The sequence below is a fragment of the Serinus canaria genome, chromosome 27 (assembly GCF_022539315.1).
Source record: "Serinus canaria isolate serCan28SL12 chromosome 27, serCan2020, whole genome shotgun sequence".
Taxonomy (NCBI): Eukaryota; Metazoa; Chordata; class Aves; order Passeriformes; family Fringillidae; genus Serinus; species Serinus canaria.
The window spans coordinates 2654732-2682263 of record NC_066340.1 but is presented as its reverse complement, the minus strand read 5'-3'; the positions used below and the strand labels follow the sequence as shown (position 1 = coordinate 2682263).

General features: G+C 56.7%; 4 protein-coding genes across 10 annotated transcripts; 2 read left to right on the top strand and 2 right to left on the bottom strand.

Moving 5' to 3' along the window:
* The first annotated feature begins 24 nt into the window (after nucleotides 1-24).
* On the top strand, nucleotides 25-4712 carry BECN1 (beclin 1). Of its 2 annotated transcripts, XM_050985686.1 has the most exons (11): nucleotides 27-216; nucleotides 297-364; nucleotides 446-504; nucleotides 854-944; nucleotides 1202-1338; nucleotides 2137-2331; nucleotides 2523-2669; nucleotides 3155-3304; nucleotides 3393-3453; nucleotides 3906-4048; nucleotides 4322-4712. In XM_050985686.1, exons 1-11 carry the CDS (start codon nucleotides 72-74, stop codon nucleotides 4488-4490), a joined length of 1365 nt encoding a protein of 454 aa, XP_050841643.1. In that variant the 5' UTR covers nucleotides 27-71; the 3' UTR covers nucleotides 4491-4712. The 2 variants fall into 2 exon arrangements, with proteins under 2 accessions (XP_050841642.1, XP_050841643.1); XM_050985685.1 differs by having other exon boundaries at nucleotides 25-216; nucleotides 297-504.
* Nucleotides 4587-10378, bottom strand: CNTD1 (cyclin N-terminal domain containing 1). Of its 3 annotated transcripts, none has more exons than XM_050985691.1 (7): nucleotides 10207-10378; nucleotides 10040-10115; nucleotides 8608-8779; nucleotides 8042-8141; nucleotides 6868-7012; nucleotides 6442-6503; nucleotides 4587-5662 (listed from the first exon to the last, which is right to left on the bottom strand). In XM_050985691.1, the coding sequence occupies exons 1-7, from the start codon at nucleotides 10376-10378 to the stop codon at nucleotides 5388-5390; spliced, it is 1002 nt and encodes a 333-aa protein (XP_050841648.1). In that variant the 3' UTR covers nucleotides 4587-5387. The 3 variants fall into 3 exon arrangements, with proteins under 3 accessions (XP_050841648.1, XP_009094729.1, XP_050841649.1); XM_009096481.4 differs by having other exon boundaries at nucleotides 5360-5662; nucleotides 6407-6503; nucleotides 8042-8204; XM_050985692.1 differs by having other exon boundaries at nucleotides 5519-5662; nucleotides 6280-6503; nucleotides 8042-8204.
* A 203-nt stretch (nucleotides 10379-10581) lies between these two features.
* LOC115484459 (cytochrome c oxidase assembly factor 3 homolog, mitochondrial) lies at nucleotides 10582-11368 on the top strand. 2 transcript variants are annotated; one of them, XM_030230946.2, is made up of 2 exons: nucleotides 10582-10922; nucleotides 11003-11368. In XM_030230946.2, exons 1-2 carry the CDS (start codon nucleotides 10610-10612, stop codon nucleotides 11113-11115), a joined length of 426 nt encoding a protein of 141 aa, XP_030086806.2. In that variant the 5' UTR covers nucleotides 10582-10609; the 3' UTR covers nucleotides 11116-11368. The 2 variants fall into 2 exon arrangements, with proteins under 2 accessions (XP_030086806.2, XP_050841664.1); XM_050985707.1 differs by having other exon boundaries at nucleotides 10582-10945; nucleotides 11032-11368.
* Nucleotides 11369-11487: 119 nt separating this feature from the next.
* On the bottom strand, nucleotides 11488-23427 carry WNK4 (WNK lysine deficient protein kinase 4). Of its 3 annotated transcripts, none has more exons than XM_050985669.1 (20): nucleotides 22826-23427; nucleotides 17850-18022; nucleotides 17448-17668; nucleotides 17211-17368; nucleotides 16464-16552; nucleotides 16170-16389; nucleotides 15767-16097; nucleotides 15474-15604; nucleotides 15327-15394; nucleotides 15106-15247; nucleotides 14910-15026; nucleotides 14681-14836; nucleotides 14322-14379; nucleotides 14058-14192; nucleotides 13364-13944; nucleotides 13033-13129; nucleotides 12531-12945; nucleotides 12215-12417; nucleotides 11948-12045; nucleotides 11488-11866 (listed from the first exon to the last, which is right to left on the bottom strand). In XM_050985669.1, the coding sequence occupies exons 1-20, from the start codon at nucleotides 23279-23281 to the stop codon at nucleotides 11849-11851; spliced, it is 3867 nt and encodes a 1288-aa protein (XP_050841626.1). In that variant the 5' UTR covers nucleotides 23282-23427; the 3' UTR covers nucleotides 11488-11848. The 3 variants fall into 3 exon arrangements, with proteins under 3 accessions (XP_050841626.1, XP_050841627.1, XP_050841628.1); XM_050985670.1 differs by having other exon boundaries at nucleotides 11488-11869; nucleotides 22826-23426; XM_050985671.1 differs by lacking the exon at nucleotides 22826-23427 and adding an exon at nucleotides 20511-22770.
* Nucleotides 23428-27532: the final 4105 nt, after the last annotated feature.

Genomic DNA, 27532 nt, shown 5'->3' with positions numbered 1-27532 from the left:
GCCGCCGGGACCGCGCCCCGCCTGCGTCACGTCCGGCGCGCGGCGATGGCGGGGCGCGGGCGGGCGGTGCGATGGAGGCAACCCGGGCGGGCGGCGGCGGTGGCACCACCGGCGGCACCGCGCACGTCAGCTTCGTGTGCCAGCGCTGCTGCCAGCCGCTCAAGCTCGACACCTCCTTCAAGGTGCTCGACCGCCTCACCATCCAGGAGCTCACCGGTACCGAGCGCCGTGGGGTTGGGTGGGCGGCCGGGGCTCGGGCCTAGGCCTGGGCCCGGCTGACGCCGTCTCTCCCACAGCCCCGCTGGTGAGCGCCGCCCCGGCCAGGCCCGGGGACCTGCACGAAGAGGAGAGCGCCCTGACGGAGGTACGGCGGGGCCGGGCGCGGCGGGGCTCGGTGGCAGCAGCTCTCCCGGGCCTGCCGGTCACGATGTTTCCTTGCCTCCAGGAAGCTTTCGTGGAGAACCGGCAGGATGGCGTGTCCAGGAGGTTTATCCCGCCTGCCAGGTACAGTCCCAGACCTGCCAGGCCCGGCCCAGCTGGCAGCCCGGCCTCTCCCGCCGAGCTTGAGCAGCGCCTTAGAAATGTCCCCTCACGGCCCTGGGTCACACTGAATAGCTCGTGTGAGTCCCCAGAGCTTCCTCTGCAGGATCCCCGTGACCTCGGGCTCCTTTTCACACAGAACTGCACAGTCCTGGGGGCACTGTGGGTCAGCAGACCTGACAGAGCCCCCAAAACACGGGTTGCCCCAGCCTTCTTCTCTCCCTTTTCCCTGAGCCAGCCCCAGACTCTGGTCTGGCGCTGGAGCTGCCTTCCCTCAGCACTTAGCACTCATGTCAGTAACGTTCTTTCCAAGAATGATGTCAACAGAAAGTGCCAACAGTTTCACGCTGATCGGAGAGGCCTCAGATGGTGGCACCATGGAAAACCTCAGCAGGAGACTGAAGGCAAGTGGGTCACGAGCTGGCAAACTCAGATCCTTGGGAACAGAGCATCATTTTTTCCTGATGCTCTGCAAAACTAAACTGCAAAGTTTCCCATAGCATTTGCCTTCCAGATGCTTGGTTGGCGAGTAGTTGAGCAGAGATAGATTGTTTTAATCAGTATTTGGCCTGCAAAGAGGATTCCTGCTAACTGAAGCTGCTGAAAAGCAGCAGGCAGCTGCCTGTGGTTTCACTTGCACTGATGTGAGCCCTTCCTCCAGGTCACTGGCGACCTCTTTGACATCATGTCTGGGCAGACAGACGTGGATCACCCACTGTGTGAGGAATGCACAGACACTCTGCTGGACCAGCTGGACACACAGCTCAACATCACTGAGAACGAGTGCCAGAACTACAAGTGAGTGATGCAGAGGTGACAGAGCTGCTGTAGCTTGAGGCACAATCCGTGTGGATGATTTATTAAAAAATATGGATATTGATCTAGTACTGATATCCAACTGTGACAGGCAAAAAATCTCCAACAGTTTAAAGCTAGAAAGTGTATGTTTATTGTGGGATAACTCCTAAAAACACACCACAATTTACAGGTGGTTACAGAGTCCTTTTATCTATACAAATATTGAATACCCAAAATACAAATGCATAGTCATAACTTTGGTACTTCCCATGGTAATTAGTTCAAAAGCTATTAAGCATGTGTAGTTTGTTCCTCGAAATGGGTCAGTGGTCCCTTTCATGGGGAGGGGTCCCAAAATGAGGAAGTAAATGAAGTCTTCCTCGTTCTGACCATTCTATCTTTTCTATGCAAATCTGACAAATGAACCCTTGGTAGAAATCCCATTCCCTGTCTTCAGTTGGTTTCAGAACAGAGGAGGCCCACAATTATCTTATGTTCCTAAAAGCTATTTCTCGGTTTCTGTATTCTTCATTATAAACCCAGCTAACCAAACACTGTGTTGACAAGCAATCAATTATTAGTTAAGTACTAAATCTTAACTTCATCAAGGCCTACCCATTTATTTTAATTAACTCAAATAAGGCTTATCTCTAACTAAAACCTTAGCTCCTCTAAAATCTCTAAATTCCTTAAAGTTTTTGTCTCATGTAGACTTCAGGATTGACAAGAGCTGCTGGGGGCTGGCAGTGCAGGACTTCCCAACATACCTGTTCTGGCAATCCTGTTGTTCTCCTCTAGGAGATGCCTGGAGATACTGGAGCAAATGAACGAGGATGATAAAGAGAAGCTGCAGACAGAGCTGAAGGAACTGGCACTGGAGGAAGAGCGGCTGATTCAGGAGCTGGAGGATGTGGAGAAGAACCGCAAGATTGTGGCTGAGGACTTTGAGAAAGTCAAGGAAGAGGCTGAGTGGCTGGAGCAGGAGGAGGCTCAGTGAGTAGCAGGGCTTGGAGGCAAAAAATAAACAAGAAACATGTAAATGGTAGCATGAGAAACCTGTAAATGTGCCCAAATGCCAGTGGCTCGCTCTGTACAGAAGGAAAGTGAGACCAAACTGTCCTGCAAGCTGTCACGCTGAGGTAGAAGCCAGCACTCAGCACTTCTTGTCTTGTTTGTGCTCAAAGGTACCAGAAGGAATACTGTGAGTTCAAGAGGCAGCAGCTGGAGCTGGATGATGAGCTGAAAAGTGTGGACAACCAAATGCGCTATGCCCAGATGCAGTTGGATAAACTAAAGAAAACCAACGTGTTCAATGCCACCTTTCACATCTGGTAATGTGCTTACTGGAATATCATATCCATTTTCTTGGAATCTGCAGTGTGAAGGTTTTTAAGTCACTGCATTTGACAGGAAAGGCGCAAGCCAGCTCACAGTTACCTCCCAGCAAAGCAGTGAATGGCATGTCCCAGGCATGGCAGCTGAGTAAAGTGTGCCAGGCTGTGGGACTGGGAAATGGCTCCTTCACCAGTCCCAGAAACACTTTGGGAACCCCTGTGCCAGCCAGCAGTGACACTGGCATTAGGGTTCACAGAGCGGGCAGCTTGGAGAGGCTGGCTAGGGTTTTTTTTTGTGTGTTTTTATGATAAAAAGAGAGAGCAAGTGTTTGGTGTTTACATACTCTTGTTAAGAATAGCCCCAAACCCTCCTTGAGCTTGGCTGGCACTGTGTGTGCTGTTTGGGCACAGCCCCTATTTGGTTATCAGGCCAGGAGCTTTTCCCAGCCTAGCACATTTATTTATAATTCTTCTTATCACAGGCACAGTGGGCAGTTTGGCACAATAAATAACTTCAGGCTTGGCCGCCTCCCCAGCGTTCCTGTGGAATGGAACGAGATCAACGCTGCCTGGGGGCAGACTGTGCTGCTGCTGCATGCCCTGGCCAACAAAATGGGCCTGAAGTTCCAGAGGTACCTGCAATACCACCCACAGGTCATTCATGGCCCAGAGGAAGACAGGCAGACTCCGGTGCCTGTGAATTCTGTCTCTGTTTTTCAGATACCGCCTTGTCCCCTATGGCAACCACTCCTATTTGGAGTCCCTCACGGACAAATCCAAGGTAAGGGATCCCATACAAACCATGGGACATTGATCTTGAGTGCCAGAGCCCTGGTCACACTGGGGATGCAGGAAAAACTTGGTCTCTGTGGATTTGGAGACCAGGAAAGCTGGCTGCCCCAGCTCCTCCAATATGGTGACATCTCACATCCTGTATGAAGTCACTGGTGCTGCCAGCCAGCAGTAGAACTGTTGAATGACACACCTGGCCAGAGAGAGAGGCATGCTTTGGGGTGATTGGCAGGTAGATGGTATGATTTGGGGTTGGTGGAGGTCAGGAACATATGCCTGCACATGGTAGGCGCTTGCACAAAACCAAGTCACACTTGCCCTGTGCCACAAGCCATTTCTCAGCCTGCCATGACAAATTTAAGCCTCACATAAGGTTAAAAAGCTGCAGTGACCATATCAAAAACAAGTGGTTGGTGTTTCTGATACAAATCTCTTTTCCAGGAGCTTCCCCTGTACTGCTCTGGAGGCTTGAGGTTCTTCTGGGACAATAAGTTTGATCACGCCATGGTGGCATTCCTGGACTGTGTGCAGCAATTCAAAGAGGAAGTGGAGAAAGGTGAAACTCGCTTTTGTTTGCCTTACAGGTGAGTGTTGCCACAAAACTCAAATTCAGCCCTGTATGCTCCTCCTAGCACTGCTGTTTCAGCCCTGATTTTTCAGGAATCATCTGCAATTCTTTATGATGTTTTTGATGGTTTCATTGAAACTTAAAGCCAGCCCCTTGGGTGGAGTCCTAAGGCTTGCTCAGATCCCTTTAAAAACAGAATACTTCAGATTTAAAATGTAGTGCTTGGTGTCATACTGAGATCAAATGTTTGCAGGAGGAATACACTAATTAAAGCTTGTGTGTGATACAGGATGGACGTGGAGAAAGGAAAGATCGAAGACACAGGTGGCAGTGGTGGCTCTTATTCAATTAAAACACAATTTAACTCTGAAGAGCAGTGGACAAAAGCACTAAAATTCATGTTAACTAACCTGAAATGGGGCCTGGCCTGGGTCTCATCCCAATTCTATAACAAGTAACTGTGATCAGAACTTGGCCTGGCAGCCATGGAGTGTCTGCATTGTGTTGGAGAAAGGCAAATTAAGATGTCTCTTTATATTAACCAGTACAAAATGTTTACAATACCAAAAATCCACAAGACACTTTATTTAAAATGCCATTATTACAAGTAGTTTGTAGAAAAGCAATATGCAAAGTTGTATCATTGAGTTGAACAGAATAAAACCCAGCTATTAAATGGATTCTAAACTGTTATTTTTGGGGTTTATGGCCATTCACATAAATCATTGTCAAATGAGCATCAGTTTGATGCTGCTCTGTTACAGCTAATGCAGGGTTGGAAAAGCAGGACATGACAAACACAGGGAATAATGTGGGAAAACTGCCAGAACTCTGCCTGGTCATTAAAGAATTTAAAATAAAGTATTTTCTAAGTCATACCAGCACTTCTTTGTGGTGCTGCACTAATCAAGGTTTGTTACCATTACAGCACTGTAATCCCTCCTGCAGGCTGTTCCTCCACAGGGCTGTGCTGAGGAAACAATGAAATTATTCCAGGTGTTTCCAGCCAGCACAAACCCCTGGCACTGGCAGGGACAGCCAGCCTGGGCACTGCTGTGGTGACAGTCACAGTGCTGGCACAGAGGGGACAATCCCAGGCAGCTGGGACAGGGGTTTTATAAAAGCAGCAGGAGGAGACAGAGCAGCCCCATTTGTGAGAGCTGGTCCCACCAGGCATGGCAGCACCTTTCAAACACAACCACTGTGAGGGGTCTCTGATTAAAGGGAGCTTAGATTCAAAACTTAAAAGGTGCAGCTGTTACAATAAAGCTTTTAGGGCATTTCTAAATACTGGGGTGCTGTTGGGCCTCCTTTCAGGGCATGACTGAGATGCCCAGCAGGACGAGCTTTGCTAATTAACACGTGACAGAATTCAGGTAACCCTGAGCTGTGCTGGGCAGTGTCACAGAGGAGGGACAGTTGTCAGCAGTGTGACAGTTCCTGCTGCTGGGCCAGGGACTGGAAGGACAGGATGGTTCTATTTCTGAGGAGGAATTCTGTTCTGAGGAGATTTGGTGCCACGGTGCTGCTCTGGTGTGCTGCAGCCAACGATGCGCCTCACCACGGCGTAGGAGAACTCCAGGATGCTCTGGGGAGTAATGCCAGTGATGCAGTTTAAATGCTCCACAGCCTGGAAAAAAGAAAAGATCACTTAAATCTGTGAGTTTACAGACTGACAAGAGTAACTGCTCTACCTGCCAGTGAAACATTGCCTGTGGGGTTTTGTTCTGTGAAGCACTAAAGGTGAGGACACTTGTAGGAATGTGCCCCCTATTGAAGGAGTGACTAAATTTTTCTTTGTCTGCTTAAAAAGGCAAAAAGCCCAGAAGTTTCTCTCCCACTTTGGTACAAAACACACCTCATAGGACCTTTGGGACTTCACCTCAAACCTGGGGCTGTCCAACTGGACAGAGGCCAAGTGGTCCAGCCTAGGTAATTCACTAGAAAAGGAAGAGAACAAAGGGAATAATTGCATTTGTGGGGTGTTTTACAGGGGCAAGAACCTCTTACCCCAAACTCAGTTTTTCTCTGTAAGAGCTTTGTTATTTTGCCTTTTATTAAACTTTTTCTATTTCCAACACTATTTCCAACACTACCTCAAAAATCATTCTACTAATTTTATACCATTCAAAGTAGCTAAGCTATCTCAAGTGTAATGAGTTTCTCTAAGAGCTCATAAGACCTAACTCAAAAAGCAACACATCAGACACTCAGCAGTGCCAGCACACAGCTCTGACAGAAACCCACATGCTTTGTGCTAAAAGACAGAGGTGTCCCTCCCAGTGCAGCCCCGCTTGCTGTGCTGGAACCACCACAGATGAACCACCTGGGCACTGTGTTCCCGTGGAGCCAACGCCTTCAGCAGTGACTGTACCTGCTCCCAGTGCCCGGGGCTCAGGATGAACACACCTGTACTGATGACTCCAACAGCCAGGAGCATGAAATCTTCCTTCACTGTTAAAAACTTGGCTCTGCAGGAGGAAAAGTGTGTTCAGGTGTAAAAGTTGCTTCACAGTTCAAAAGCACCTGCTGCTGCAGCTGCCAGTGCCCAGGACATGTTGGTTTATTCAGGCCACTGGAACTGACAGTGCAAGGCTGGATTTTAACCAAATGAAACACTTTCCTTGCCCTTGAAGCAGCTGTGGAAACGCATGTTGCTTTGAACTGCTGTATTTAGAAAAAAATGATGAATGCCCCCCCCCACCAAATTATTTTTTAAATGGCATAATGAGAAATGCCCCAAAATGGCATAAATAGCATCATATGCTGCTATTTATTAGTTTTTTCAAGGGTTTTCATTTCAAAGGGTGATTTTAAGTCATTGCCAGGTCTTACATCTGCAGTTTGCTTGGTGTGGAGTTTTCGATGGCGACCTTCAGCAGAGTGTCATAGATGGTCTCTTTGGTCAGGTAGCAGAGGTCCAGCAGCTGCACACACATCTTGTGTAAGGGTTTGGCAGGAAGCAAGCAGCCATTGTATCCTGGCAGAGATCACACCATCAGTGCGACATTTTGGGTCACTACACTGAGTCTTAGGTACCATAAGGGAGAGGGAATTCTGAGGACAACTGCCCTGTCTCTGAATGCCACAGGATCCCTCAGCCTCAATGTAATTTCACTCTGAAATTCAGGCTATCAGAACTGGGCTGTGGCAGTAGCAGTTGTGGGTTTCTCTGGGTCTGGATTGAAGGCACTGAGACAGCAGTTCAGACTCAGGTGTTTATTATTTCTTATCAGTAAAACAGTCTCACTACTGTGAGTTTGGCAGCTTTTCATTAGAAGACCCAAAATGGCCAACAATCTCTTGGTACAAGGGCTTTTAAGACTAAACTATCCAATTGAGAACTGACACCTAGATTATTTCCCCTTTTAACCCAATAACTGATCCCACAGAGCCCCAATGGGGACTTTTCTTCCCAATTACAAAATGCCACCCAAACCCATGAAGAAGGAAGAAGAAGAAGCATGAAGAAGAAACCCAGGACAAACCCTGTGCCTCCATCTTGCTTCCATCCACAACATACTAAAAATCCCAAAACCTCAATTTCTCACCCAGTGACACACCTGCACTGCTCTCTATAATCTATTTCACACTTTTGTGGATTCCAGTCTATCTTGAAGTCTGGGAAACTTTCTCCATTAATGAGGGTCATTCATGTCATGTCAATCAGGGCAACCCTGGGGGTCAGGGCACCCCAGAGCAGACAGAGAAATACTCCCTATGCCCTGGGTTTCCACACTGGGCCAAGAAAATGGTGAGTGACAGTAGAAAATTTGGCCTGGCATCACATTTTGGAGCTTTAAACTCTTAATATTTTAGTGATTGATTCACGGCTGGCTGTCCAACAACATTCTACAAAGGACAAAGTTCTCATCTAAAAAGTGAAGCTCAGGACAATCTGAACAGTTCCACATGCAAAAATCTGTAATATGAGACATTTCAGACCAGCAACAGCTCTGTGACCCTACTGAAAAACCTCCTTCCCCTTCTCCCTGACTGATACTCTCACCTAGAACCTCCAGGAGCAATTCCACATAGGCCAAGGGGGTTGACACATTGATGTGGAAGTGCAGAGTGTTTAAAACAGCGAGCTCTGACTCCAGCAGTTCCTGTTTAGTGTAGGAGTATTTTAAGGATTGCAGAAATGTTAAAGCTGTGTCACTGGTCACTCTCTGAAGAGGAAAAATAAGAGACAAAACGTCTTCCAGGCAGTAAGTGCTCTGTCACCTGTCTGCTCCTGCTGAGCAGCATCCTTTGAGCTGGCATGGGAAATCCAGCTCTGACCTTCCCCACAAGTTTCAGCTCAACAAACCATCCCCAGGCAGGTGTGAACCCCTTTGGACACACCACAGGGCTGAGATTTTCCTGCACTTCCCCCCCACCCCAGAACTGGAAACACTTCCCTGCAAATTGTTACTGGGTGAGCAGCAATTCACCTACCCTAAAGGGAATGTGGTGTCCTTGGCATCTCCTTATCACTACTGTCTTCCAAAAAGGAAATCTATTTTTAAGAGAGATTAATACACTGCAGATTTAACCACAGTGCTAAAGCAAGGACAGGCTGAGCTGGCTTACACTGTAGTGCAGAGAGAGTTTGCTGGCAAGCTGAACACAGGACACGAGTCTGAGGACAAAGGTGTTGGTGATCTGATCCCTGACAGAGCTCCAGCTGCTCCTCTGGCCTTGAGAGCTCCCTTTAGTGCTCCCTCTGTCATCACACATCTGCTCTACCTGCTTGATCAGGAACCTACAAAAGCCACAATTGCTCAGAGAATGGTTCTGGTTGCTCAGAAAAAGGAACAAAGGCAAGTCCACCTCTGTGTATATATAATATATACATATACATATATATATACATATATATACATATACACATATATATATATATATATATACACACATATATATATCTATATACAGATAGATATCTATATTTACATATACATGTATGTATATATATTTATATATTTATGTATATAGATGTATACATACATCATATATATCTATAAATACATGTATATGTAATATATATAATGTATGTATGTGTTTTTATATATACACATATCTATAGATCTATATATCTATATAAATATATATATGTATAGATATATATCTATATATACATATACATGAATATATACACATACATATTAAAATATATTTACATACATGTATATGTGATATATATTGTGTATGTATATATACCCATACATATCTATACATACATCCATATATATCTATATATACATATAAATGTATGTGTATATACATTTATATATGTATATAGATGTATACATACATATATATATATCTATACTACATGTATACATATTGTATAGATATAATGTGTATATACATAATATAAATCTATACATACTTGTGTATATAATATATATTATGTATGTATGTACATATTTTTTATATATACACACATATATATGTGTATATATATCTATATATACATACATGTATATATATATATAAATATATATACATACATGTATATATGATATATAGTGTATGTATAATATATACACATACATTATATATACATACATCTATATATCTATAGATACATACACATGTATGTGTGTATATTTATATACTTATGTATATAGATGTATACATACATAATATATATCTATAGATACATGTATACATATTTTATAGATATAGATATGTAAATATACCTAATACATATATCTACACATGCATGTATATATAATATATATTGTGTACGTATATATACGTGTGTATATATACATGTACACAATATATATTATATATACATGTATGTATAGATATAGATATATATTATGTATGTATGTATGTATATGTGTGTATATATATGTATAGGAGTATATGTAGAAGTAATAATTCAGATTAAATGAAAGAGGACACAAAGCTCATTAATCCTGTGTGGTTTTGGGACAGAGTGGGACAGGGCTGGCCAATAAAACCCCACCAGGGCACGGGAAATGTGCGGAGTGTTTGGGACTCTCATTACCGTTCAAGTAACTCCACTGCCTGGTACCGTGTGGACTGGTCCAAGTGCCATTTTTCAGACAAAAGGAATATAAATTCTGCAAAAAGCACAACAGGCACTCATTGCAGGCCCCGAAGCTCGGTGTACAGCTGTCAGCTGCCCCGGGAGCTGCTGCGGCTGATCCTCACCCACTATCCGCGTCTCTTTGAAGCACCCCGCCTGCTCTGGCAGCTCGCTCAGGTACTGCTCGTTCTCCGTGGCCAAGTGGATCAGGGTGTCCTCGATAATTTCAGGGGCAACCCCACTGAAGAGGGGGCCTGAGTCACGGCCCCGGCCTTCCAGGGGCACCTGAGACCCCATGGAGCGGGGCAGGGCCGAGGCCGTAACGGCAGTGATTGCACCGGCCTTACGGGGAGAGACCGGGACGGAGCTCCGCCGCCTCCTCCCGGCCGCTCGGAGGCGGCACCGAACCGGGCCGGGTTTTGGGCAGGCCCCGGCCCGGTTCAGGCCCCGGCCCGGTTCAGGCTCCGGCCCGGTTCAGGCCACGGGCGTTTCCCATTACGTGACCCCACCCGCCAATCAGCAGCCGTGATGCCGCGACCGGCACCGCCCACTCGAAGCCTCACGCCCCTCGGGCTCTCCGATTGGCCAGCTCGCTGCCGCCGGATGTGGCGTCACGTCCCCGCGCGGAGACGGCGGGGGAAGATGGCGGCGCCGAGGGAGCCGGGTGAGGCGGCGTTCGCGCGGCGCATCGACCCGGCCCGGGAGCCAGGGCTCAGCCCCGAGCAGCGCCGCCTCATGGCGCAGGTGGAGCATGCCCAGCGCCAGCGCGCCCTGCAGCGCCGGCTCCGCAGCCGCAACGTGCTGCTGGCCCTCGGCATCGGCGCGGTGACATTTGGCATCTGTATCCTGCGGGGCCGCGGAACGGTGGGGCCGGGGGGCTCCGGGGCCGCACACGGTGCTTTTCCTTAACTCCCCCCGCAGACGGTTACACCTTCTACTCGGTGTCGCAGGAGCGGTTCCTGGATGAGCTGGAGCAGGAGGCGGAGGCGGCACGGGCTCGGGCCCGGTCGCGGGCCGAGGGCGCTGCAAGCTGAGCGGGGAGCGCCCGGCCCGGCCCGGCCCGGGCCCGTGACTGAGCTGCCGCCCGCGCCAGGCAGGACGGGCCTCGAGGCACACGCGCCTGAGGGGTTCGAGCCTGCCCCGTGCTCTGCTTTGGCCAGGAGAAGGCCCCGGGGCCTTCCCGCAGGCCGGGCAGAGCCCGCCCCGGGCCGTGCCCACGGGAGGGACAGGGGCGCCCGGGAGCCAACACTCCCCACAATAAATCCTCTCACTGGAGATCGCCTCAGAGCCCGTTGTCATGGATCTCTTGGGCTGAACCCCCTGAGGGGGGGTTTCTGCTTTTTGCTCTTTATCCTCACACAGTGAGGCAAGCAGCCACGCGTTCTGACAGACACACGCAGAGGCAGTTTGTATTCAATCCATGTTTATGAAAACGCTTTTCCAACGCCAGTTCATAACAAACTGCTCCCAGATCCTGCAGGGACGCCGGGAGCTGAAGGCGGCCGCGGGGCGGGCGGGGTCGGCCCGCGGCTGGGACAAGCCGGGGGATCCTCAGGGCGGCTCAGCTCCTTCCAGCCACCAAGCACAGAGACACCTCGCTCGTGTCCTCCAGCAGAGGGGCTGGGGACAGCGGGCAGACCCCTGGGGACAGGCCTGCACCGGGCCCGCGACTCCCCTGCTGCAGGCACAGCCGAGGGAGCGTGGGCTCTGCAGGGCTGGCTCTGCCCGCCCGCGGCAGCAGGCACTTGGATGAGGTAGTTCATGGAGTCATTCTTGGCCAGCCAGCTACTGGGGAGAGAAGCAGCCGTGAACCGAGTGCCACAGGAACGCCAAGGCAGCGCCGTGGGACCCGCCTTTGTCCCTTACCATACGCCCGAGGTCGTCGGCGAAGGTCACGCCCTTGTTGAGCCGCTGCTCCTGCGAGCCCGTGCTGCTGCCGCTCAGCGAGTTACGGCGCATGATGCCTGCGGGGACAGCTCCGAGTGAGGGCACGGGCTGTGCAGCTGAGCCCGGGGCCCTGCCCTGCCCTGCCCTGCCCTGCCCTGCCCTGCCCGGTAGGGAACGGGGCTGTGCCACTCAGCCGGGGCCCTGCCCTGCCGCCCCACCCTGCCCGGTGGGGAACGGGACCGGCACCTGCGGGTGGCGCCAGCTCCAGGCGCTGCAGGCTGTTGCGGCGGGAGGGGTTGAAGCTGCCCTTGGAGAGGCGGCGCTGGCGGCCCGAGAGCATGGCAGCGGGCGAGACGATGCCCAGCGGCGGCTGCTTCCCCATGCGCAGGTACAGCTCCTCGATCTCCTTCTTCTGCGCGCTCTGCAGCAGCTGCACCTCCGCCAGGTGCCTGGGGAGAGGACAGGGGCTGGAAGCGGGGTCTTGGGGAAGGGACAGCAAGCTCCCCCCTGGGCTGGCTGGGAACACGTATGGCCTGCCAGGTGCAGCCCACCCCCGGCTCACTTCTGACGCAGGTTCTGCAGCTCCTCCCAGATCTCCTCGTCCTCGCTCTCGGTGTCATCGCTGCTCACGTAGGACAAGCTGCGGGAGTAGCTCAGCCACACCTGGCTCAGCATGGCCGGCGGCACATTTTCTGTGCTCTCTTCCCCTGGGCCCTCCCCGGGGTCGCTCCCCGCTGGCGCAGCAGGCGCAGAGCCCCCCTCGGCCGGCACCTCCTCTGCTTTGAGTGCCTCCGGTGCCACATCCGAGTCACTGCTGGAGCTGTGGCTCGTGTCAGGCACTGGGGGAGGCGGGGAGGCGCTCGCTGCCGGCTTCGTGCCGGGCTGCTCTCCGTCGCTGCTGCCCAGCCCCGCGGAGCTCACAGCCAGGTCCTTGGCTGGCACCACCTGGAACCGGCCCAGCACCTGGGGCTTGGCTTCTGCGGGGACAGGGGCAGCTGGTGGGCACAGGGGCTGGCCGGGGCATTGCTGTGCCCTGGTACAGCCTCAGCCCTGCCCCTCCTTACCTTCATTGATGGGCGAGAGCTGCGCCTTGGGCACGCTGGGGGCTGGTGCCTCCGAGATGATCAGAGAGTGGCTGGGCTTGGGGGCACCGTGCAGCACCTGTGGGCACCTGAGCTCCATCAGCAGCCCCACCCCGGGTCCCACCACATCTCCTGTCCTCCCCTCTGTGCCCTGGGATCTGCTACCCACTCAGCCCTCCCTGCATCCCAGTGGCTCCACAAGCCACGAGACTACATTCCACTCCAGTGCAGCATCTGCAGCAAGTACCCAGCCCTGCTGGCACTGAGCTCCATGTGGAGCAGCCCTGGACAGCCCTTGTACACCCACACTCACCCTGCTGTCCTCTGCACTCCCAGGTGTGGACGTGCTCAGCAGCTGCAGAGGGCTCCCCACGGCCTCGCTGCCTGGGGGGCTCGTTGAGGCTGGTGCCAAGGGAAGGGAGGATATGGGCACCCCAGCAGTGGGGACATCAGCTCCCACTGACTCTAGGGTGTCACTGCCAGGTGGGACTGGCTTGTCTGTGCTGGTGGGGTCAGGGTAGACAAAGCGTGGGGCACCCAGGGCAAGACTCTGTGGCCGTGGCAGCAGGGGTTGGTAGAGGTGCCCACTTGAGCTGGCAATGGAGGAGACAGTGTGGGCCACGGTCATCACTGCCAGGGAGAAAACATTGGCCAAGGACAAGAGAGGGGCACTGGGGGACAAGGGTGTGCTGGTCACAGGGGGACTCAGGGGGCTGCTGGGCTCACAGGGAACAGGGGGTGTGGGGACAGGCTGGGGGGACAGGAGGGCTTGGGGCAGGGCTGGGGGGACAGGCCCCCCTGGGGTCCCCTGGGGAGTCAGCGTTGGTGTCAGTGCTGGTGACGACGTGAGCCAGGAGGAAGTCATGGAGGCCAGGGGCCAGGTCTGTGCTGGGCCTGCAGGGAGAGAATCATCAGGAGCAGCCCTCAGGACCACCTCCTGGCCCTGCCCAGGGGAGCAGCTGGCAGCCCCAGGGCAATGAGCATGCCCACCCTGCCAGCAGTGGTACCTGTGGGGGACCCCAGTGGCACCGGGGCTGCCAGAGGCTCCACAGGACTGCCCAGGTTGGTCTCTGATGGGGAGTGGCTCAGCAACGGCAGGACAGGGGACTGGACAGAGAGGCTGGGACTGGTGCAGCTCAGGTCTGTGGCACAGGGGTGACAGCTAGCATCAGGACATGTCCTTTGAGACCCTCAGGGCTTGGCTGAGGCCATCACCTGCCCTACATGGGGCTGGGGAGACAGGAAGGGCCTGCAGAGGGGCACACACATACCACTGAGTGAGGATGAGGAGGAGATGGAGCGCGAGAGCCCCTGCAGCTGCAGGTCCACCTGTGAGAAGGGTGAGCTGAGCCCAGCACTGGGGCAGAGGCCCCAGCCAGGCTGTGCCAAGCCCCCGCTGGCTCCCACCCTGGCCCCACCACCTGTGGAGACAGAAGCTGGAGTCTCTTCTGTGCTGGTGAGCACCTTGACTTGTCACAGGAACGGGCAAGTGACCTCAGGAGGACCCTGCACCCCAGCCCCCACCCTGGACTCCCTGGGGCCAGGCAGCATCCCAAGCCATGCTCAGCAGCAGCAGCAGCAGCAACAGCAGCAGCTTCCCCAGCGCTGGCAGGGCCAGGCTGGCACTCACGGGGCTGCCCAGAGCACTGTCAGCCTCGGGGCCCTTGGGCAGCTCGGTGCCAGCGCGGCCGTCCTTGCGGAGCAGGGTCTCCACGCGGTGGATGATGTCCCGGATCCGACTGATGAAACTCTCCCGCTCTGACTTGAGGATGAATTCATTGTGGACCTGAGGGTGGAGGGGTCAATCAGCACCCAGCCCAGCCAGGCAGACCCCACCTTCACCCTCCCCCTGCTCTTACCATGGCGGCTGCAATTTCCTCTGGGTTGTCCCCATCCAGGTCGAACTTGAAGGTCACCATCTTGTTGTTGTAGGTCTGCAGCTGGCACTCCACCACTCGGTCGTTCTTGTCAGAGATCTGTGGGTGGCAGGCTGGCTCAGCCCAGGAGAACCCGCCTGGCCCCTGCCTGGCCCTGCCTGGCCCCAGTGGCACTCACATTGGTGATGCGCAGCCTGGAGCGGGCTCGGCGCCGCAGCAGCTTCCCCGAGGCTCTCTTGGGCGGCAGCTTGGTGCTCTGCTCGCTGGCTGACAGCCCCTCGTAGCCATCACTCATGCCCGATGCCACATCCGAGGTGTAGCTGCAGGAAGCCCCAGCTCCAGAGCATCAGCATGGCCATTCCCAAGCAGCACCCTCCCTGCCCAGCCCCCCAGCCTCACCTGTCCACCGAGGAGGAGAAGCCACTGGCGGGGGGCAAATGCTCCGTGGGCAGCTGCACAGCGATGCTCTGCAGGGAGAGGAGGGGGTGAGCTGAGCTGGTGCCACAGCTGCCCTGAGCCCCCCTGACCCCGTGGGGCCGTGCTCACCGTGGGGAAGCAGCGCACAGGCCGGCTGGGGGGTGGGCTGGTAGGGTCCACAGCCACAAAGCTGCGATGGGCCAGGTCTGGCGAGTCCAGGAAGCCAGAGGAGCTCAGGTATCCGTCGGTCTCACAGTCGGCTGTGGAGGAGAGCTGGCATGAAGCAAAGGCAGTCCCTTCCCTGGCTGGGCAGCTGGGGAAGGGCTGTGGGGCTGGGAGAAGCTGATGGACCCCCCCCACCTGCCTCCCAGCCCAGCTCCCCTGCTGCCCACACGGCTGTTGCCCCCTTGGTGCCTACGTACAGGTGGCTGAGGAGTAGCTGGTGTGTCTGTAGGTGAAGTGCTGGTGCTGGTCAGCTTCGGGCTCCTCAGGCTCCAGGGGGAAGGTGCTGCTGAAGGCAGAGTCCCCAGAGCCAGGGGTGGCCAGGGCAGGCGCGGGGCCGCCAGGTGGCAGCGGGGATTTGAGCTCCTCCAGGAGGCGCAGGACACCTGGCGGCTGCTCCGGCTCTGCGGGGGATGGAGCACCCTGGGCACGCTTCAGCTTCTCCCTCTTGCGCTTGATGGCCATCACACGGTCCCGCACAGCCTTGGCCACCAGCTTGTAGTCGGCCTCACAGACAAAGCCCAGGACCACCTGTACAGGAGGGAGATTGTCACTTGTGTAGGGACCCCACAGCGCCCAGGGCTCCACCATCTCTGTACCCACCATCTCCTGAGCCACCTCCTCTGCCACGTCCTTGTAGAGCTCAAAGAGGAACTCGATGGCATTGTTGTCCTTGTATTTGCCGTGCAGCTTCTTCGTGTCATCCATGCGCAGCCAGAGCTTCAGCCCAGACTTGACTCCATCATCCTCTTCAGCCAGCTCCACGTGCACCCCTGTGTCCTCCTGGAAGAAGGAATGCTCCAGCAGGTCCTGGATGGTGTACCTGCAGAGGGCACAGCTCAGCATGGGCTCAGGGCCAGGGGGGACCCTGCCACCCAGGCCCTGCTCTGCCCCCACCTCTCGTTCTTGTCCATGCGGATGCAGCCCTCGATGATCTCCTTCAGCTCGGGCACCTTCACCTTGTAGAAGCTGCTGGGCTTCAGGCCCTGGGGGGAATGACAGTGAACACCTCCTGTGCCAACCCAGGGCCCAGGGGACAACCAGCCCAGGGCCACATAAGCTCTGCAGTGGCCCCTGTGGCCAAGCCACGTGTGCCTGCATGTGGTCAGGATGCCCCAGGGCTCTGAGTTTCCACCCCAACTGGCAGAAGCTGGCCAGAACCAGTCAGGCCAGCTGCAGTGCCCCAGGCCAGGGTGACTGAGCAGACTGCTCCCGTTCCACCCCATTAACACACTGGTGTAGAGCCAGGGATGTGGGTCTGGCCAAGCCATGCCCCACCACCACCACCACCCACAGCTCCATGGCCTGGCAGAACAAACCCCCACTATCTTTAGCCACTCACACAACCCACACCGTGACACATTTTGTCAGCAGCAAGGATTGACAACTCCAGCGGGGAGCTGGGAGCCAGTGGGGCTGTGGGGAGGTCCTGCTGAGCACAGGGGTGTGCCCTGGCCACAAAAGACCCAAGGCAGAGGAGGCTTCTGTGTCCCCAGCACAGCCGTGCTGTCCCCCAGCACAGTGACACACACATGGCTGGGGCCACCCTGGACTGTGGTCCCCCCCAGCACAGGCAGCTGACCATGCCCCAGCCTGCTGTGGGATCAGGCAGCAGCATCAGCCCCAGCTGGGGCCAGGTCTCACCGAGGTGACCTTGCGGTAGATCTGGGCGGCGTTCTGGCACTCAGAGTAGGGGTACTCCGAGGTGGCCATCTCCAGCATGCACATCCCAAAGGCGTAGACATCCACTGCCTCGTCATACTTCTCCTCGTACATCTCGGGGGCCATGAACTCGGGGGTGCCTGGGGGCAGCAGGGGAGCTCAGCACCCCCGGGATGCCCATCCCCTGCAGCCCCCACAGCCCCAGGAGCCCAGCCCCACCTATCACACTCTTGGCAAAGGAGGCTCGCTTGAGCGTGGCCAGGCCCAGGTCCCCAATCTTGACGGAGCCTGTGGGGCCCGTGATGAAGATGTTGTCACACTTGAGGTCACGGTGGATGATGGGGGGCGAGCGAGTGTGCAGGAAATGCAGACCCTTAAGGATCTGCCGGCTCCAGCGCTGCAGCACTTTCAGCTTCATCTCCTTAAAGCGCTTCAAATACCTGCCAGGGACCAACAGGGCTTCAAATACCTGCCAGGGACCAACAGGGCTCAGACCTCTGGAGCTCAGACTCATGGCCCAGCCTTGGCTCCAGCCCACCCTCCTCCCGTTGCCACCCAGACTCAGATGACCCCACAACAAAGAGCAGGGACCCCGTTCCCTCCCCTGCATGCCCCAATCACGTTTTCAGGGTGCCAGACGTCATGAGTTCTGTGACCAGCACGATGCAGATCTGCCCTTTGATGGTTGACTTCCAGGAGTCGTAGAAGCGGACGATGTTGGGGTGCTGCAGCCCCTTCAGCATCTCCACCTCCTCACTGAACCGCTGCCGCTCCGTCTTGGACAGCTTCCGTGTCTGTGGAAGCCAGTGGGGGTGTGAGGAGAGCACACGGGGGGTCCTGCTGAACACAGGGGGGTGCCCTGGCCACAAAAGACCCTCATGTCCCCATGCAAGGCAGAGGAGGCTTCTGTGGCCCCAGCACAGCCCTGCTGTCCCGCAGCACAGTGGCACACACGTGGCTGGGGCCACCCTGGACTGTGGTCCCCCCACCATCCCACCACTCTGGGGGGGTGCACGACAGACAGGGCACCAAGGAACCTGTCTGAGGAACCTGGGGCCATCCCCACTCCCCTCACTCAGCCCCCAGGTGGAGCCCAGCACGCTGCCTTGGGACAGGGAACCCCAGCCTGCAGCTGGAGGGGACATTGGGGGGCTCTGCAGAAGCTGCTGCCATCCTGCCCTGTGCAGACACCATGGCCATGGCTCTTCTGCCCCCAGCGGGGCACCAGCAGCCCTGGGCTCTGTGCAGCCGGGTGCTGGGCCAGCCTCAATGAGGCCTTTGTTGGGGAAAGCAGGCGGGGGAGGCTCCAGCCCAGGTTTTTCCATGTTCCTCCTGCTCGAGTTAATTAAAGTGGAAACACAAGCCGAGGGTGCTGACTGCAGCTGGGGCAGGGGCCAGCAGAGGGGACAGCCCCTCATGCTGAAGGGACACAGCCCCGGGGTGCAGGGAGAGGGGAGCTGGCTGGGCAGAGCTGGAGGAGGCAGCTCCAGCCCCAAGGGAGCTCAGCCCTGGGCAGGAGCAGGAGCAGTGACAACCCCACCACAGCCTGGGGACCTGCAGAGCTCAGCTGCTGCACAGCCTGGGGACCTCCAAGCTGGGACCTCTGCCCAGCCCACGCTCAGAGGCCAAGGAAACTGGAGCTGCCACCACCAGATCTGCCAGAGCTCTCTCGCCCCCCTGGCCAGTGGCCACCAACCATCAATCCCGTCGGCTTTCGTAACATTTTCATTGCATCACAGGCGGCCCCATGGCTTGGCTGGAGCTGCTCCATAATCCCCCCACATTTAATACATGCTCAGGGACAGGCTCAGCCCAGAGGAGAACCTGAGCCTGCTGCAGCAGAATGAATGGGACCTTTCATAGGGAAGGAGGAAAACAGCACCCGAACCCCTGCAGGGCCAGCAGCACACACCGGCTTCCCTGCCCAGTGCCACGGCCACCATCACCCCTCTGGCCCTCTCCTACCCACTGAGAGGTGTCCAGAGGCTTTACTGCACCCCACAAACCTGCAAGGGCATGAGGAAGCTGGCATGGGCTGTGAAATGGGGAGTCACAGGTGGCCACGGCTCTCCCAGCTCAGCCAGAGTGGACCCCAACTGGAGCAGCTGTGCCAGCACAGCCCTCATTGTGCCATGCCCAGTTCCAGCACAAGGCCACCTCTCCCAGAGTGCCTGGAGTAAGGTCTGGGGGAGGGCAAGGCTGTGCCCCCAGCCTGTGCCAGGGCTGCTGGGCTCGTTTTGCATTGTTCCTTCCATGTGACCCAAGTGGCAGCAGCTCCCAGCTCTGTGCTGATACTCTCCCTGCTGAGTGTGGGCATCAAAGCCCAGCCTGGGCTGGAGGAACACCAGGAGGGGCAGGGCAGACAGGGCTGCCAGCACAGACATGGCACACAGCATGGGCACACCATGTCCTCTCCTTACAGCACCCACACAGGGCGGAGGAGGCGCTGGGGGTGGTGGCATGGGGACCATGAGGAGCTGGGTGGCAATGGTCCAGCCCCTCCTGTGAGCCAGGAGCTGGCTGCTGAGGAGCCCAGCACAGCCAGCACCAGGAGATGAGGCCAGTTGCAGGAGAAGGGAGGGTGGGGATGGCTGTTGTCCCTGCAGCAGGAGGCTGTCCCCAGGTTGGCAGTGCTCAGTGCTCTCTGCAGCACTCACAGGGCTCTCCCACCCCTGGCTCTGCACTGGTACTTGCACTCTGGAGGGGCATTCAGAGCAACACCATGGTGGGGCACAGAGCCAGTGCTGGAAGGTGCCCAGCACTCTCCCTCCAGCCATGTCCACAGCCACAAGGACTCCCAAGCCCCCCAGAGGAGCCAGCTCTCTGTCAGCAGTGGGTGCCAGCGCCTCACTGCCCTCCCTGTGGGTCTGCCCTGCCAAGCAGGAGCTGCTGTGTGCTCACAGCCATGTGAGCACACACACACAAGGTGCCCTGCAGCCCCCGGGCTGCTGGCTGAGGTTACCTGGGTGCCAGAGGCAGGGCAGGCACAGCAGTGCCTGCTGCCCAGAATGCTCTGGCCCACTTGGGGAACCCCAAGGGGTTCCAGAGGAAAATCTCACAGTCAGGTATTTACAGCCAGACCCCACTCTGGGCCTCTGGTTTCCTCCCTGCTTCCTCTTTCCCCACCACCCGCAGCACCTAGGACAGAAATAGTGCCAGGCTAAAGCTGGAAAGCACAAACAGTGGGGCTGTGGACAGACAGACGCTGCCTTCAGGACAGGGGACAGGGATGGGCAGGTCCCCTGAGGGGTCTCAGGGAGACAGAAGACAGGCAAAACCAACCTCTGCTTCAGCAGGCTCTGAGGAGGGAAGGTCAGGGCAAGGACAGTCGGGAGAGCTGGGGTTTGGGACTGGGATCCATCACAGCAGCTGAACCAGGTTCTCTGGTGCAGAACAGGTCAGGCCTGAGGTTAAGTACTCATTTGGAATTGAAAGGCAATAGAAGGAGAACTGTGAAGTGCACAGGACAAAGCTATTTTTAAAATGGCAGAACCACAACCATTTTTATTTGTGGTTCCAAATCCCGTATTTGTGTCACAGTGTCCAATTCTTTGCACGACTGCTGAAAAAAAACAAACTCCTAAATGTCTGTGTCTGTGCTCTCAGCCCCCCATGGGACACGGATTTGGGTACAAGAGACATTGGATAAAGAGCAGTCAGTGGAATGGAGCCAAGCACTGGGTGGGGAGGGGAGAGGGCAGGGGCAGGGTCCTGGCTGCACTCCTGTCACCCCCAGAGGGGTCAGGTCCTCCCAGCACCATGGGATGCTCACAGGAGGGTCCCTGGCAGGGGACCCTCGACACAACCACCCTCAGGGACAAGTGAGTGGTTCTGCCACTCCTGCCTGGCTGGCTCTCAGGGCCAGCATGTTCCTGCTGGACTGGGACACAGGAGCATTTTGCTGCCCAGCTCCCTGTTCCCCTCCACCTGAGTGGCTCAGGCTCATCCCCTCCCAGCCCCTCCAAGACACCAGCAGGGCCTGCAGGCAGGGAGGAGCAGGAACAAGACCTGCTGCCAGCCCTGCAGGCCCCAGGGCAGGCAGAGGGACACAGCTGTGACATGGGGCTGAGACCCACGGGGAGGGACAGAAGCCAGCTGAGAGGGAAGTGCTGGGGACAGCTGACTCATCCAGGGAAGGAAGGTCCTGGGCTCGCCAAGGAGAGCCTGTTCCAGTCAGTGGTTGCCACCTGAAGGGACTCAAGAGAGCTCAGGGGCATTTGGATGGAGCTGTGGGGCTTTGTGTGGGCAGGACAACTGAGCTGGCTCTGACTGAACTCAACAACTGAAACAACTGTGCAACCCATGGGGGTGAGGGGCAAATCTTCATCATCCTCACTAAGAGGCCATAGTCAGCCCTCTAGAAACCACCCACCAGTTTCTCAGGATCTCTTCTTGCTCTGCTGGGCTGCAGCCACCCCAAGGACCCAGCCCAGGCAGCTACCTGCAAGTGCACTGAGCTTTTAGGAACAAGACAACAAACTCGCAAGACACGTTTTTCTGTGTCAACAAGGACTTGGACCTTCCCACCACAGCAGCCATCCCAGGGTCAGGAGCTTGAGGGAGACTTTGGACCTCACCAAAAGGTGCTCCAAGGAGAAAAGGCACAGATCTCCCTGGGCACCTCCATGGACAAGATCAGGCCCACCAAAAGCACTTGAGGGGGCAAAGGCATTGTGGAGGCAATGCTATCACCACTGCTCTCAGCATCCTGCTGTCAGGCTGCAGGACAGCCAGGGAGATGGAGGAATGGGGCAGCAGAGAGGAGATGGGGATGCTCCTCAGAGATCTGGAAGCACAGGTCCAGCTGCTTCCAGCACAGAGCCCCTGGCAGCACCACAGAAGCCACTTACAGGTGACACAACTTCAGCCAAGGTCAAGCAGGCAGAGAGCAGCAAGGTCGTGTTGTACCCTGCTCCCAGCTGACAGCCAGCCCCAGCTCGCTGCAGGCAGTGCCCCAGGGCACACCAAGGGCTGTGGGAGCAAACTTTGGGAGGCAGATCCAACACAAGCACAGGCAGGCAAGCAGAGAGGGCACTGCTGCCCTCGCTGTGCTCCTGGAAGGAAAGCTGCGAGCTGCTGAGCATCAGAAACACAGTGGGATGCTCAGCCCCAGATCCACCTGTAAAGTGCCAGAGCAGGGGCTGGCATCAAGAACATGGGCACCCTGGCATGCTCCACAGTGCAGGCAGCAAGAAAGCAAATGGAAAACAGCACGTGATGAGCAGGAGGGCCGGCAGCGGCGGCACTAAGGAGGACTCTGGGTCCGGGCCAACAGACCCACGAGGCACTGGCAGTGATGGGCACAGTGCAGGGCAGCGAGGGGAGCCCGCACCCTGCCCTGCCCCGCTGCTGTGACACCACAGTGACCGGCAGAAGCGGAGGCTCGAGGGTTCCTGCCCTCGCCGGTACGGGCTCCAGCCCGGGGAGCTGCCCCGCTAGTCCCACACAGCAACCAGGCAGGGTCAGGGCCGGGGAGGGCTGCACACAGCAGGGAAACAGGATGGAAGAGGGTCCCAGTGCCTCTCTCTGGAGCCCCTTGGCCCGGGGCGGGGGTCTGTGGGCGCGGGCAGGGGCGGAGGCGCTGGCAGGGGCCGTACCTGCAGCTCGCACCAGGCCACCTCCACGGTGGTCTCCGTGTCCAGCCCCTTGTAGACGGTCTTGAAGGAGCCGCGGCCGATCTCGATGTCGAACTTGAGGAAGCGGCCGTCGGGGGAGGTGGCGACCGCCCGCGTCTCGACCTCCTCGCTCTCCGTCTCCTCCGGTTCCCGGAGCCCGGCAGCGGCCGGCGGCGGCGGCGGCGGCGATCCCCCGCGCTCTCCGTCCGGCGCCGGGTACCCCAGCAGCTCCAGCTCGGCCGAGCTCCGCCGGTTGAAGCGGGAGGAAGCCCGTCGGGAATCGCGCCCCGAGGGCCGCCGGCTGCGGTTACGGTGCGGGGCCCGCCCGGTGAGCCCCGGACCCGGCTCCGGCTCCGGCTGCGGAGCGGAGCCGCCGTCCGCCCGCTCCGCCTCGGGATGGGACATGGCTCCGGTAGCCGCGGGCTCGGCCGCCAGCATCGGCTCCAGCCCGCTGGGAGCGGCCGCTCCCGCGCAGCTTAGCACCCGTGGCCTCCGCCAGCCCGCAACCGGGAGCGACCGCCGAGACCCGGTCCGGGCACCGGCCCCGGCACCGCCGCCGCCCCGCCCGGCCCGGCGGCACCGCCCCCGCCCCGCCCGGGTCCGCCCCCGCGCGACCGCCGCCCCCCGGCCGCGCTGCGCCACCGGGCAGGGGCACCGCACCGACACCGCACGGGGCAGGGGCACTGCAACAACACCGCACCAACACGGCACCGGGCAGAGGCACCGCACCGGCCCTGCACGGACACCGCCCCGGGCAGCGGACCCGGTGCAGCTGCAGGCACGGACTGCGAGCAGGGGCGAGCGCCCCGGCACTGCTCCCGGTCACCCCGGGGTGCCGGGATGTCCCCTCCCAGCCGGGGGACACCGCCCGGCTCCCACCCGGATCCAGGAGCTCCTTGCTGTCCCCTTCCCTGTCGCCGCCCCCGTGGGGCTCGGGGGCTGCTGTGACTAACGCAGCCGGAGCAGGAACGGCCCTGGTTTAAACATTTCCTCGGAGTTTCTGCCTCTGGCTTCGGGGCAGCATGTCCTGGAGCAGCCGAGTCCCGCTGCCGGGACGCGAGTTCCCCCCCACGCTGCCCCAGGGAATCCCGGGGTCACTACAGTCCGAAATCCCGAAATTAGGGTCACGCAAATAGGAAGAGTCGAAGGTGTGTGTCAGCCCCGCGGGAGCCAGCAGCCGGACAAGAGCGTGTTGTCTCTCCAGGCTGAAGGAGAAGGTTGTTCTGCCGGTGAGGCTGTTTACACAAAACACAAAGCAATTGAGGCCACCGCTGATTTTTTACCCTGAGGTCAGATTGTTTCTACTCAACGATACCGGAAACATTAAGGAGTGGATCGACAAGGGAAGGCAGTCATGGTCTCCTAAACGCCAAGCTGGCACCCGCAGGGTGATGCCGGGTGACTGGAGCCGCTGACCTCGGCTGCGGCCACGTCCCGCACGGCTGCTCCCCACAAATCCCCGCTGGTAAGAGGGAGGGACAAGTATTTAATGCAATGTTCCTGGCCGACCTGTGTCTCTGTTGATCTCTGCTCTGCTACCTTCACCTGACCCACCTCTTCCTGCCGGAGGAGCCAGGAACCTCCTTCCCAACCCGGAGTTTGAGCGATGCCTCCCTGTCCAGAGCTGCTCGAGCAGAACTGGTTGGTGAGCAGGGAGCAGCAACCACATCCCCACTCAGCCTTGCATCCCTTGGAGCACGTGAAGGGCTTGGTCCCAGCTGAACAAGCAGCACTGGCTGAACACCATGTCCAGCAGTGGCCCCTGCTGGGGCACCGGGTGCCCGTGGCCACTGAGCCAAAAGGCCAGGACTGACAGGCCACAGGCACAGTGCTTGCACTGGCCCTGCCATGGGTCACTCTTGGGTTGTAGGATGCAACATGGTTTGACTCAGCTCTGTTAAACAATGCTCTTTGTTCAGGTGAGCCTTGGCCAGAACCTTCTCAGCATGGCCAGAAAGGGGGGCATGGTGCCCAAGCCCTCTAGGATGACTCTGTGGCTGCCCCCACACAGGGGTCCCTGCCAGGGGTCCCATGCACTGTTCCAGGCCCAGGAACATAGCCCAGGCTGGCAGGGAGCCCCAGCTCTCCAACAAGAGACACGGAGCCAGGTAGGGATCTCAGCTTGGTCCCTGGCAGGCTCACGTCTCCTTATCAAGGGTTTCCATCGTGAAACAAGATGCCTTGGAAGATCCCAGAGGAGCAGGGGAGTATTCCAGTCCAGTGAGGCCCCTGCAGACAGGAAATTGGGGGTGAAGTTTGCTCCAACTGCTGCCCTCCCACACCTCCTCTGTGAGTGGTCTGAGAAATTCCCTAAATGATCCCTCCAAATGCCACTCCACAGCAGAACTTGGTAGGGAGGTGGCAGCTTGGGCAGGGGAACAGGTCCTTCTCTCCTGACCTGGCCAGGAACACCAATCTGCAGCCAGCTTGGCCTGAAACCAGAAGGCTCATGTTCCATAATCAGGAGCCCACTGCAGGTCCCCAGCCTTATCAGGGTGACATTTCTGGGCTGCAGGTGCCAGTGCCAGGCTTCACTTTGAGGAACCGCCACAATCAGGGAACATAACCCATTTCTCGCCTGCACTTGGCTGCCAGAAAGAGTACAGGGGAATTAGATCAGGAATCAAAGCCCTGCTCGGCTCCAGGCTCCACCAAGCCCTGCCAGGAATTGTCTGTCTGATCCCAGAGCTTGGGGCAGGACCACAGAGGGGCCAGGAAGGGTCTGGATGAAGGGGATGCACAGCTGGGGATGCACAGCACAGGGTGCCTGTCTCAGCAGGGCTCCAGGGACACCCAGGGCTTGTTCCACTGTTGGCTTCACCACCCCATTCCCATGGGACCTTCTGTGTCTCTCACCCTAACTCCCATGAGTTCAGGGAGGTGGAGATGGCACCCAAACCTCAGCTGTGGCTGTAACCCTGGGCAGATCACTGCAGAGGATTTCCTCAGCCCAGAGGCACAGATGGGACCCACCTGCACGTTTATCCCAACATATAAAGTTATCAAACTGAAACAGTTCTTGCTCCTAAGCAGCTGCATTAAAGAAAATCTTTCTCAGAATCTTTTCCTCCTTTACCAGCAGGATCCGAGTGTTCCCAGCCTGATAGTGCCTTATCTTTGCACCAGCCCCTCTGAGCTCTGCCTCACCCTGCCCAGAGAGTCCTAATCACCACAGCCAGATGTGGCAAAGGCCTCTGAGGGGCCACAGGCTGGAGGAGGGGGTTGTACCAGCCACCCCCACACCCCCAAAACCACCCTGAGCCACCTCCTCCAGCAGGACTGTGTGGCTGGGCTGGACAGCACCTGCACAGAGGGACATCTGCTCCTTCCAGAGTGGCAGCACCAGCTCTGCCACTCCCAGGACTCATCCCATGGCCTCAGCAGTGGCACCTCTGTGCAGCAGCACTGCCCAGCCCAGGGAAGCTGATCCCACAGGCTCCTCACAGGCACTGCTGGGTGTGGCCTCTGGTAACCAGCCCAAAGGGTGTGGAAAAGGAATTTTACACAATGTCCACTCTGCAGAGGGGACGTACTCTTCCTCCTCCTCCTCCTCTTCCCCCCCCCTCCCCTCACTGAGTAAGCAACTAAATAGGAAGCTGAAAAAGAGAAGGGAATTGCTGCCAGGAGTGCCTTGGAATGAAAAGCTGGTTTTAGGCTTATCTAATGTCACATCAGCCATTTCCTAAGAAGGGAGCAAATTTAATTAAGAACACAGACTCCCTCAAGGACAGCCAGGTTACATAGAGCACTCCCAGCCTGGAACACAGTGCTGGGAGGTCGGGATTGTGCACACAGGCAGTGAGAACAGACACTCCAGCCTGGCTGCTGAAGGGATCAAATTGTTTGGGATCAAATGCAGACACCTGCAGGCACAGCACCCTTCTTTCTGCAGGGCTACAGGAGCAGCAGGGCAGCCAGAGCCACCACAGAGGGAAGGGGCAATGCCCACAGAGGAAAGCAGAGGCAGATCTTGGACATGGAAACAAAGCCAGGGCAGACTGGGAGCACACAAATCCTACACAGAGACTTTGGTGGCTGCAAGCATAGAGGGATGATCCCTGATCAAGCAGAGCCTGTGCCAGCTGTGGGGACATGGCACATGCCATGGCACAGCTTGTGCTGCTGGGTTAGCTCAGCCCCAGCAGTGGCAGGACCATGACAGAGCTCCTAGGGGTGATGGTCCTCAGAAAGAACCCCCACCAATCCATTGTGAGCATTGCTGGTGCTTTTGTTCAGCACACAAGTGATGGCACTCAGGAATTCCTCCACAGCACTGCTGAGCCTGGCATGGAGGGGAAGCCTGGGCTCCAGCCACAGTTCCAGAGCAATGTGCCCACACCATCCCACCAGGTCCAGCTCAACAGGCTTCTGCTCCACAACAAATTTTCACATTTCACAGCCCCCAGACCCCAGCATCTCACCTCCACCGAGAATTCCTCAATGCTGCCATCAGCTGTCAGGAGCAGGTGAGCCAGTGCCAGGTTGTCCCCAAGGGCAGGGAAGGCCAGACAGGGGCAGCCTGTGGGGTGCAAGTGCCATCTGCTCTGCTGAACCCCCAGACTGACCTGAGGTCACTCCAGCACTGCCCCCAACCTCTGCCAGTGACATACAGACAACCATCAGGGAAAGGTGACCCTGCCCCAGCACAGCCATCTGCTTCCCCAGGGCTCTCAGGGTCAGCAACTGAGC

What these genes read in the sequence shown, in the direction of transcription:
- BECN1 (XM_050985685.1), top strand. Translation starts at nt 72, where the DNA reads ATGGAGGCAACCCGGGCGGGCGGCGGCGGTGGCACCACCGGCGGCACC. An exon ending in AGGTTTATCCCGCCTGCCAG is followed by an intron (nt 505 to 853) that starts GTACAGTCCCAG and finishes GTTCTTTCCAAG; the next exon opens with AATGATGTCAACAGAAAGTG. An exon ending in CCCTCACGGACAAATCCAAG is followed by an intron (nt 3,454 to 3,905) that starts GTAAGGGATCCC and finishes TCTCTTTTCCAG; the next exon opens with GAGCTTCCCCTGTACTGCTC.
- CNTD1 (XM_050985691.1), bottom strand. Translation starts at nt 10,378, where the DNA reads ATGGGGTCTCAGGTGCCCCTGGAAGGCCGGGGCCGTGACTCAGGCCCC. An exon ending in ATTGCTCCTGGAGGTTCTAG is followed by an intron (nt 7,013 to 8,041) that starts GTGAGAGTATCA and finishes GATCTCTGCCAG; the next exon opens with GATACAATGGCTGCTTGCTT. An exon ending in TGTTGGAGTCATCAGTACAG is followed by an intron (nt 5,663 to 6,441) that starts GTGTGTTCATCC and finishes TCTTTTTTCCAG; the next exon opens with GCTGTGGAGCATTTAAACTG.
- LOC115484459 (XM_030230946.2), top strand. Translation starts at nt 10,610, where the DNA reads ATGCCGCGACCGGCACCGCCCACTCGAAGCCTCACGCCCCTCGGGCTC. An exon ending in CGCGGTGACATTTGGCATCT is followed by an intron (nt 10,923 to 11,002) that starts GTATCCTGCGGG and finishes CTCCCCCCGCAG; the next exon opens with ACGGTTACACCTTCTACTCG.
- WNK4 (XM_050985669.1), bottom strand. Translation starts at nt 23,281, where the DNA reads ATGCTGGCGGCCGAGCCCGCGGCTACCGGAGCCATGTCCCATCCCGAG. An exon ending in TGGCCTGGTGCGAGCTGCAG is followed by an intron (nt 18,023 to 22,825) that starts GTACGGCCCCTG and finishes TGGCTTCCACAG; the next exon opens with ACACGGAAGCTGTCCAAGAC. An exon ending in CTCCTCATCCTCACTCAGTG is followed by an intron (nt 14,193 to 14,321) that starts GTATGTGTGTGC and finishes CCTGTGCCACAG; the next exon opens with ACCTGAGCTGCACCAGTCCC.